General features: G+C 61.0%; 1 protein-coding gene across 1 annotated transcript in view; it reads right to left on the reverse strand.

The window, feature by feature from the left end:
* The window catches only part of LOC115280928 (junctophilin-3), a gene marked incomplete at its 3' end in the record, with an annotated part of 32,186 nt that extends 21,152 nt beyond the window's left edge, over positions 1 to 11,034 (reverse strand). The window contains exon 1 of the mRNA XM_029926106.1: positions 10,459 to 11,034. Coding sequence (XP_029781966.1) covers positions 10,459 to 10,840 — 382 coding nt within the window. The remainder of the gene's footprint in view (positions 1 to 10,458) is intronic.
* Between the last annotated feature and the right edge of the window lie 6 nt (positions 11,035 to 11,040).

Below are 11,040 nucleotides of genomic sequence, written 5' to 3' on the forward strand. Positions count from 1 at the left end.
CCCGCCGGCGGCCAGAGTGACCACCCAGACACGCGGGCACAAACGGCAAGGTACCAGCAGCTGGACCCGAGATGTCGCTCACGGTCACGTGGGACCTCTCCGTGAGCGTCATAGCGCCTGTGTCTATCACAGCCCCCAGTGGGAACCGCCCCGAATGCCCCCCACCTGTGACGGTACGAACACCGGGGTCCGCGCCCACGCACGCCCCGGACACTGGTCAGCAGTAAAGAGGAACGAAGTCTGGGCGCACAATGACCTCGGTGGGTCTCCCGAGAAGTGAGTGAAAACGGCCAGTCCCCACAGGTTGCATCCCCTACGACTCTATGTATGGAACATTCTGGAAATGAGAAAATGACAGAATGGGGAGCAGAGCAGTGGGTGCCAGAGGGAGGAGGCTGCGCTCTGAAAGGGCAGGGGCGGGGCGGGTCCCCACTGCTGAAACCCAGTGTCCACGTTGACACCCCGGCCTCAAGGCTGTGCGGTCCTCCTGCCAGGGGCCATTTCGGGGAGACGGCGGGGGCACACCTGCAGAGTCCAGGGTCTCGAAATCAAAACTTAATTATTCAAAAGCAGCCCGTGCGGCTGACCTGCTTCAACTCTTCAGCGCTTCTCCTGCTGCCTGGGAGCTGCGCTCCCACCCCACCTGCTCTCACCCTCTCCGTCTGGTTCAGAACCAAGCCTGCTCCGGCCTCAGGGCCTTTGTACTGCTATTCTCCCTACACACGCCCTTCCCCCCCAGCCGTCCCCTCCACGGGCCTGTCATCCACGCATCAGCCAACCAGGATTTCTGCAGCCCTCCTGCCAGAGGCCGCTGGAACCGGTCTCTGCCCCGCCAGAGGCTGCAGTGCACAGGGACGGGACAGCCACAGAGGCCAGTAATCACAGTGCCCAGCAGCATGTGTGCACAGGGGCCCCGGGGCACTCTGGGGGTCTGAGGAGGGGCGCCCCACAAGTGCCTTTCAACCACAGCTTTTCTCGCCCTGAGCCACCCACAGGGAGCCAGGCCTCTGAACTCACCCGCGAGCAGCCAGCTGGCCGGGGGCGGGGCCACAGAAAGGTCATGCACGGTCCCCAGGTGGGCAGTGGGGCGCCAGCTTGCAGCGCCTCGGGGGCCAAGAGAGCCTGCACTGGCTCGTGACACAGGCCTCCCGGGGGGCCCCTGCCTGGTGCTCCTGGGGGCACCCCCACTGGAAACGCCTCCCGGCCTTCCCTTGAGTGTCCACAGCCTGCAGAGGCCGACAGGAGGGCCGGTGCTTCTCAGGTGTGGTCCTCAGGACCCCTGCCCTGGAGGGCTCCAGATGTGGGCCCTGGGCTAGATGCCCTCCCGGGGGGCCCATTGGGGGCCTGGGGTGGGAGGTGTGGAGCAGACCCTGACCCTGTCAGCATCCCAACTTCCTCGGCCTCGCTGGGCCTTAGTTTCCCCCTGCAGAATGGGGGAGTCATGCCTTCCCAGGCTGCTCCCAGCTCACGGCCAGACATGTGTGGACACTGGAGGCCTGTTGACCTGGTGGGGAGGGCCACCTGAGGGTCACCTGCTGCCTGAGTCCCACAGGACAAGCTCAGGGCTCTGGGGCCTCGGACAGGGAAGGGGTGTGTCCAGGGGAGGGGAGGGGGGAGGCCAGCTCCAGCCTTCGCTCGGGACCCACAGAGTCTGCTGGCCCTGGCCTTCCTCCTGTTTCCCACTCGCCATGTGCGTGATGGTCACGTCCACGTGTCTGAGCACCTGTGGAGAACGGGAGAGTTCCTACCCTGGGGTCCTCAGATAAGTCTCAGGGAGTCCATGAACCCCCACAAGTACCCACAAAACGCCATATTGTGCAGGACCCCGCATGTGTCTGAGAGGACCCCGGGCCTCGCCGTGCTCTCCGAGGAGCCTGGGAGATCGCAGAGTTTATGAAATGCTGAGCGAACAGTCACCCAAGGCCAGGGTTCGGGACACCCGGCCGTCCTTCCCTGCCGCTGTGTCACTGTGACCGTGGCGCCTCCCTGGGCCTCAGTTGCCTCCACTGGAGAGCCTGGGGGTGGCCGAGGTGGCTGTTCCATCAAAAGGTGCCCTCGGTGGGTGCTGCAGACAGCTCTGCCCCCTCCCTGGCCCTGTGGCCTCGCCACGCCCGCCGTCCTATGAGCATCTGTCTCTCCTCCCTCACCTGGGAGCACAGGGCAACGTCGGGCATCTGGGGGCTTCGTCGGTTAAGCGGCCGACTCTTGGTTTCAGCTCAGGTTCGTAGGATCGAGCCCCGTGTTGGGTTCTGTGCAGACAGTGCAGAGCCTGCTTGGGATTCTCTCTCTCCCTCTCTCTGCCTCCGTCACCCCTGTACATGCTATCTCTCTCTCTCTCAAAATAAATAAGCTTTTAAAAACTAAGATAAAAGGAGCAAGGACTGTGGTACAGCGCACAGGCCAGTACCCAGAACAAGGTGGAAAAACTGTGAGTGTCCTCCTGTGAAAGGAATCTCCACGGCTCCAGGTCCGAGTGAGCATGTGCGTGCTTCGGAGCACTTTCAAACTGAGGTCTGTGAGACCCCGTAGTGGTGACCGGTGACCCCCAAACAGACGTGTGGGCGTCCTAACCCCAGGGTGTGTGACGTGCACTCACACGGTACAGGGTCCCTGTGGGTGCAATGAAGCCAAGGACCTGGAGAGGCGGTGCTGGATTCGGGCTGGGCCCTAAGTGCAGGGACTGGCACCACCGTGGGAAGGGAGCAGGGACAGGAGGGCCACCTGGCAGGGGAGGCGGGCACACCACCCTCCTCCTTGCTGTAACGTGGGCACAGTGCTGGATGGTCTGAGAGTCTATTTGATTCTTTGCTTTAATGAAGTACAACATCTACTTCATGAGCCACTTGACCCGGAGTCTGGGGAACGTCCAGAGCAGCGGCTCTCAGCCCTGCCAGCTCCCATCACATCCCCAGGCCAAGAGACCATCCTCCCAGAGCTGGGCTGCTGGGGTCCCACTCTCCCAGGGACGCCCCGGACAAGGGCCCCCACCTCAGCAACACTCCGGAACAGTTTGAAAAGAATCCCGATCCCAGACCACCTCAGTCAGTATCTCTGGGTGGGGCCCAGGCATCAGCATTTTCCAAGGCAGCCAGCCGATTCCATGTGCAGCCAAGAGTGGGTCGCTGTGCCAGTTCCCACAAACGAGCCGCCTGGGCATCTTGCAAACATGCAGCTTCTGGCCCCGGAGGCCCCTGTGCAGGGTGGGGTGGGGGCCGAGATTCTGCATTCCTAAGGGGATGATCTCAAGGGGGCCGTCCCAGTGGCCCGGCTGCACGGCTGGGGTTAAGAAGCACCAGCCTTGGGACACCTGCGGGGCTCAGTGGGTTAAGCATCCAACTGCGGCTCAGGTCATGATCTCACGGTACGTGAGTTCAAGCCCCGCATCAGGCTCTGTGCTGACAGCTCAGAGACTGGAGCCTGCTTCTGATTTTGTTTCCCTCTCCCTGCCCCTCCCCCACTCCTGCTCACACTGTCACTGTCTCTCTCTCTCTCTCTCTCTCTCTCTCTCAAAAATATACAAACATTAAAAAAAAGAAGCACCACCCTACAGCCGTGCTTTGAAAGGTGGGGTCCCCAGACCAGCAGACACGGGCATTATCCAGCAGCGTCTCAAGCCAGAAATTCGGGGCGGGGGACAATCTTTCTGCACCTCCTGGGCGACTGTGATGCGCAGTCAGGTCGGCAAAGCCCGGGCCCCGACTAGCAGCACTGGGAGCAGCACCGCGCCCAGCCAGCGGCCCGGACGACCCTGGGTGTCTTCAGGGAGCCCCCTGGGTCAGCCCGGGAAGGTGGGGGTTATGACCCCACCTCAGAGGACGTGCCTCCTGCAGAGTCAACACCGTTCTCCGGGGCAAAGGTCCCCTTCCCACCACCACTCAGACCCTCCCCCGGATGCCTCTGCTGCTCAAGGACACACACGTCGTCCCCTGTCCCTTCCCAGAGCCCTCACCTGTCAGTCTCCAGATTCTTGAATGAGAGCCCCCTGATTATTGCACACATTTTTGTTTCACATCCAGACTTTTTGGCACAAGTCACGTCACCCTGTTTCTTACACATTTCTGCAAGCTGTACACGGCGGCGCACCGGCTGCTCCTGACCGAGCGTCTGGGTCCCCCAAATTCACAGGTTATAAATGAGACGGTGTGAGGAGGTGGGACCCTCGGGGGTGATGAGGTCGTGGGGTGGGGCCCTCATGAATGGGATCTACATCCTGATAAAAGAGCCGCCAATCTGCCAGCATCTTGACCTCGAACTTCCCAGCCTCCAGAGCTGTGAGAAACACACGCTGTCTTTTAGAGGCGCCCCCCTCCCCCCACCTGGGGTGAATCTGCAACAGCCCGGACAGACGAAGACACGGTCAGGCTCGGCGAATGTTTCCAGGCTGACGCGCTAAAGGCCGGCACCTCGAACGTAGCAGGGGCTCAGCAAACGCATCTGGAGAACCCAACGAACCCAGCCAGGGCCACAGTAGCAGTACAGAGAGTTACAAAGCGGGCAGATAAAGGACTGCTTGTTTCTCTACGTCTTTTCCAGCACTTTGGAGCCAAGACTGCTCACTGCACAGTGCTCCGGCCATGTCCTCCAGCCTCGGCCACATCACAGCCTCACACTGTGAGATCACCTTCGGGACAGACTCACTTTATTCTATGCCATTTGCCTCACTCATGGGAAACACCAGCAGAGCCTCTTACCAACAGGGACAGAACCACGAGCAAAACAAGCCCCATCAGGGACTCGTAACAGTGATGTCTTCAGAGACTCTTCCGTGAGGTGGGTCTCAGGGAACACTTCCCCTTTCCTTGTCAAGGCCCAGTTGTATGTCCTTGCAATGAGACGGACGTGCGGCAGAATGGTGAGTGAAGGCACCCAACGTAGGCCTCGGGGCACTTCACTCACCCCAAACAGCACGCTGGCGCCGCTGTAGTCACCGGACATGCAGTGGAGAGGCCACGGACCCAGCCCTCCCTGCACGAGGCTCACACTCTAACGGAACCTTCCATGACATCCATCTCTCCACTGACCCAAGAGCCACCAGCCCCATGCTGCTGTCCGGCACTTGAAATGTGGCCGGTGAGATTGAGGCACTGAATGTCTGACTTTCATTTCATCATAATTAATTCAAAGAGCCGTATGTGGCCAGCAGCCGCTGTGCTGGGCAGGGCTGATGGAGACGCGTGCTCCAACAGGGCCAGTTTAAGGAGAAAGGAGGCACAGTCATCCTTCATGGGCTGCTACAGACAGGACCATTCCTCTGCCTGCCTCTGGGTATGCACCCATAACCCTGCACGGTCCGGGAGACCTGAGACACACACAGCGCGGGCTGTACGAGCCTCAGCAGAGACCCACTCCGAGCCCGCCCCTCCAGCTGGGAGATGCTCTCTTGGGTCACCGGCGGACACCTGGAGGCACCCAGCTTTTTTGGAAAACATGACAATATCAGGATGCAAACAGCCAATGCCCCCAGTGGTGGTGTTCCTAGGAGCATGGCACCCAGACGCTGACAGGGTGGGAATGGGCAGACTTATCATGGCCAAGTGCGCTGGACGGGCCAGGGGCAGGCGGTCACTGGCTGGGAGGCTCAGTCTGGCGCCCTGCGTGCCGGCGCTGGTGGGGAGGGAGCCGGAGGGAGAGCAAAGCCAGGGCGGCGCGTGTGCGGCGCTCTCCAAGGTGCTGAAGAGACAGCCGCACCGCTATCCTCCGTGAAGACCCCGCAGACGCAGAACACCCCCTGGTCTGACGCGACGAGCCTGCTTGAGGCCAAGCCAGGACCCCGGACAGCGCTTGCCCCCCAGCCACCACGTGCCTCGCACAAGCCAGGAGACTACAAATTGGGGGAGTGGCTGATCTAAGAGGGGGCGACCGACCGCTCTGAACAACCAAACACACGTGGCCCCCCAGCGCATACAGATAGTCTGCTCTCCTTACGGTTGTGCGGGCCTGGGGGGGACGGGGGAGGGGAAGGAGCCTTGAAGAGACTCAGCAGGGGCTCCTGGCCCTCCCCCCCACATCTCTGTCTTCCCAGCCTTCCCAGAGGCCTCCTCAGATAGCTGTTCAACTGTCACCCTGTCACCGTCGGCCAGGGCTGCTCGCTAACTACCTGGAGGGGCGGTCATTTCTGGGGGTGCCGATCCCGGCCTCCTCCCCAGCTCGGGTAGGGCTCCTGCATAAAGTGCCCAACTCTCGCTCCAGGGCTGTGCTGGGTGAGGGGCGCGCTCAGGAACGCTTCCTCTTCAGCTATTATTGGCAACAAAGAACTAGTTATTTGCTTTTTCTCCCTCCTTTCACCTCCTGGAGCCTTTTCCCTTGCCAAAGTGGCTGAACCAGAATCTCTGAGGAGGCGCTTTTATCTCCAATAGCTGAGTGCTTCTTTTGTTTCTGAAACGAATTCCCATTGGCCTGTGTCTGGTGTCCCCGACCTGCTTCCTCCCTAACCTGGGACCAGGCGCTGGGATTTTCTTTTTTAAAAAGTTTCCTTCACATAGTCGTGGGCTAGCATCAAAAATGTGCCCCGTGGTCACTCATTTTGTTTGGATGTGGGGTTCATCACCCTTCCAAAGGGGCATGAGCTGCATACATGTGTGTTTGAAGTGTAAACAAAGCCTCCCACTCCATCGTGGCCTGAGCCTCGTGGAAGGCTGGCGCTCTCCCCACACAGGGACTCCGGACCAGGAGCCAGGAGGGGGTTGAGGGTACACGTGGCTGTGTTTTGGGGGACGGGGTGGAAACGTCTCTGGGTGACAGGTGTATTGTGCGTGTGTGTGCGCGCACAGGCGCAGAGGGCCTGGGATTTTGACTGTGGGCGTGTGTGATTTGTGTGGGCCGAGGGATCTGGGCCAGTGAGCGGAATCTGCATTTGAGGGGGGAGGCCTGGTACGTGAGATGACTCACATCTTTCGGGCTGTGGGAGGGTTTATTTGTGGGGGTAACTTTGGTCCGAGGGGTCCTGTGTACACGGCACCAGGAGGAAATGCTTACCTGTGTGGCCAACCGCAGGGGCGCAGCGGGTGAAGAAGGGGCAGGGCGCAGGTAGGGCTGTGGGGGGCGCACCGGGTGGGTGCCTGTGCGTTTGCCTGCAGCTCCCGGCTGCCGCGCCCAGAGGAGAAGCAGGGTGCGGAGGAAGAGGAAGGAACGAGGGGGTAGTTTTGCAAAAGGGAGTTTAGAGAACGTGTTCCACAGAAAAGCAGGGGCTCTGGGATCGCTGTCCTGAGTGCGAATCCCGCTGCCATCCTGCACCCACCGGCCGAGTCGGCTCATCTCTCCGAGCCTCTGCTTCCCAGTGTGGGAAACGGGAGGGACAAGAAAATCAACCCTGCAGAGAGGTTCGCGAATGAAGGGCTATCCTGCCTGCAGACGTCAGCCCCGTGGTTGGCACGCGGTAAGTGTTTGATGTCGCCACTTATCATCATGTTCACCGTCGCCACGATCACACCTGCTGCTGGCGCTGGCCAGGACCACTGCAGGCAGCACGCATTGCACATGATAAGTAATAACGGATGCCCACCACATTCCTGGCACCGCCACGCACCCCGCCTCCATTCATCCCCTCCTGCCTTACAGATGTTATTATCAGCCCTTCATAGCGACCATAGAGATGAAGGAACAGAAGCTCAGAGGAGTCAAGTACCTTGCCTGAGGTCACAAAGCCCAACGGCTACAACTCCACAGCACGTGCTCCTGCCTCCCCGCACCCCCAGGCCTCACCCTCTCCACGGGGTCACCCCCCAGCCGTGAGGTCACTCGGCTCCTTCCACAGAAAACGCCGGCCTTGCACTTGGGGGAGGACGAACCTGGAGGAGGAGGAGTTGGCAGAAGTCGCCCCAGTTGAAATGGAGTCCGTACCAATTCCAGCCAAATGTAGAATACATTTGCCGTTAGTGCATTATTCATGAAAACCGCCTTTTCCCCAAGTCAGCACTAGATGCTGTGCTGACACCTGCCCAATATCCCGTCCCTTGTGCAGAGTCGGGACCATGAACTCACTCCGGCTCCACCTGCCTCCCGAGGCGTGAGCTGCCACACCCAGCAGCGGACAGAGGTGCGGCGTGGCGTCCAGACCTAGAGCTGGGGCACGTGGCTCTGCTGGCGGGCACACATTCTCCACAGCCACTTCCTTCCGAGAAGCACAGACCACAGGGCAGAACGGTGGCCCCAGATGTCTGGCCTGATTATCCCCACCCAAAAGGGTCAATTCAATTTCCCACCACGCCCTGTCACAACCAGATGGGAGTGGTCAGCCTGGGTGTCCTGCACCTGTGCGCCTGCCTCCGTTGGCCTACAGGTGGTGTCATGTGGGGCCAGATCAAGGTTCTGACCGTGACTCTGCGGGCTGGGGGCTCTGGCCTGTCCCACCGGCCGCTGGGTCTCTCTGGCCCCATCCGTAAAATGGACACAGTCCCGCCTCTCCCCCGTGAGAGACTCCAGCAGGGCGATATGAAGGGAAGTGCTTTAAGCAGCAGAACCCTGGGTAGCTGACTGGATGGGGGATAGAGACCCAAGAACGAACCCTAAACTCGGCCGCAGCACCAGATCCCACCCCCCCCAAAAACACTGGAGTCATCGCCCTTCCCTTTGAACTGGAAACTCCCTGAGGGCAGCGGTTTTTGTCTGCTTCACCCAAGGCTGCTTTCCTAGAGCCCAGAGCACCTGCTCACAGCAAGCGCTCACCAGGTATCTGTTGAACACGGCGCAGATTTCTGTGGGCCAGTCGAGAGGTCTGGGGAAGCTGGGCGGCCTAGAGGGCTGGACCTCACTCTCAGATATTCTGGGGGGTTCCAGAGACGGGGGCTTGGCCCTTCTCTTCCCCAGGCTCCCATGGGAGGCCGAGCACAACTGGGAGCACCTCTGGAGGGCCCGATCCGCAGAGCAGCATGGGCAGAGCCCCAGGCTGACAGCTACCCTTGGGCTCCCAAAGAGCCCAGCTGGGAGCGCCAGGCTGCTGAGCCGCCCACCTCACCACCCACATCTGCTGCCCAAGCCTCGCAGTGCGCGCGCGTGCGCGCACACACACACGCACGCATGCACACACACGGCCTCGAACCCGGAGAAGGCTGTCGGCTGGGTCCAGCCCCTGCACTCCAGGGTCCAGGAGGCTCTCCAGCCCGCTCCGTGAGAACACAACAGCAAGGAAGCGGCCTGGGGCGGGGCGGGGCGCGGTTCTGACAGGCAGGCGCATTATATAATTAACTGCCCCCCACGCCTCCTCCCCTTTGAGTAATGATGAACCCTGCCTCTCAGTTGCATAAGCCAAAATAATAATTACTCTCCAGCCCTCCGTCACTCCTGGATGTGGCCGGGGAGCAGGTGTCCAGTGCCTGCTTCATGAGACGTGGAGGCAGCAAACAGGCAGGGAGAAGACTGCACGTTCCTTCACGATTTCCATGCCCAGCAGAAGCACACAAGTCACGGCTGTGCCCCACGCCTTTCCCAGGCATCCATGCCTGAAAAATTAGCAAGCCGCCAAGAGGGAGGCATGGAGCCACTTCTGAGGATGAGCTCCCAGGTGGGGGAAGGGAGCAGCTGGAGAGCAGGCTCCTTGGGGGTCTGGCTTCCAGGAACCGTAAACGCTCCGTGCCTGTCGGAGGCAAGAAGGAGTGGACACGGGAGCATCCGGGACAGGGGGCAGCTGCAAAGGACCTCTGGCCCAGGCTCCCTGCGCGGAAACCATCTTCCGGCCAGGACGGGCAGGCAGGCTGGCTGAGCCCCGAATGTGGTGGCATGTTAGAATGAAGGCACGGAGCTTTCCCTCAACTAACGGTGAAAGTGATTCAGCCACTGGAAGGCGAGATTCCTGGGCGCCTGCTAAACAGATGGGCCTCCTCCCTCCCTCCAGCAGCCTCTCTGGCTGCGCTAGCCCGCGTCCAACCACCTAGAAGTTTATTGCCGTGTTGTGTTGCTTTGGTTTTGTGCTCCTCTCCCAATCGCTCCCTTTCCATTGGCTTGGGCTCATCAGGACTGAGGGAGGCCTCTCGGCACCGCAGGAAAACAAGAAGCTGAGCCGGGGCCTGACTCCCGGAGGCCAGGACCAAGGGAGCTCTGCCAGCGAGGGGGAGGGGCCCTCTCTCAGCTCCCCTCTGCCCTTGGTTGGGTCCCAGAGGAGGCCATGGGCCGTGGGCCCAGGGCCCGGGGCGAGTCTGGCCTTTCCGGCAGGTCTCTGGCCTGCGCTCGGATGATGCACTGACACTCAGCTCAGCTCCACGGCTCCCGGCCTGGCTCTGCTCCTGGAAAGCCCCCAACACCCTCCCGCGGGCACAGGGGCGCTGTCCCCCACCAGGCCCTGGGGCAACCTGTAGCCAGGGCAACTGTGGCCTCCAGGAAGCCCCGGGAAATGCCCAGGGCGCACACGGCCCCCGCTGGAGGGAGAAGCTTAACTTCCCCAGAGGTAAACAGAAGAGGCAAGAGAAGAAGGTCCCTCCTCCTCCTCCTCCCAGCCCCCCGCCCCCCGCCGCCGGCGGCACCTACCTCCGTCGGAGTAGGTCTCGGTCCCGTAGCCGTCCTGCAGCCCGTTGCTCCAGGTGCCTTCATACTTGGCCCCGTTGCCCGTGCACTCCCGCACCCCGTAGCGCCCCTTAAATCCGTGCGTCCACTCGCCCTTGTACACCCACTTCCCCTTGCTCTCCAGGCCGATGCCGTGGCGCTTGCCCTGCGCCCAAGTGCCCTGGTACGTGTTGCCGCTGGGCCAGGTGTAGACGCCCAGCACCTCGAAGCCGTGGCTCCACGAGCCGGTGTATTCGCCTTGGCCCTTGGGGCCGGTGCAGACGCCATGGCCGTGCGCCTTGCCGTCCTCCCAGCCTCCGCAGTAGGACCCTCCATCGTCAAAATTAAACCTACCCCCACTGGACATGCATGTAACTCGGTTTGCAAATCCCGCAAACGGTGAAAAAAAAAAAAACCAAGGCGATCAACAAACCGGATTCTTGGTTGGCTGGCTGGCTGGTTTTGTTTTGCTTTTTTTTTTTTTTTTTAAGGAAGAATGGAGAAAGCAAAAAAACACAGCGAGCAGATCCCGGGCGGCAGGCGGCCGCGGCGCCGGCTTCGGCGGAA

Source organism: Suricata suricatta, chromosome 16 (assembly GCF_006229205.1).
Source record: "Suricata suricatta isolate VVHF042 chromosome 16, meerkat_22Aug2017_6uvM2_HiC, whole genome shotgun sequence".
In the NCBI taxonomy this organism is placed as follows: Eukaryota; Metazoa; Chordata; class Mammalia; order Carnivora; family Herpestidae; genus Suricata; species Suricata suricatta.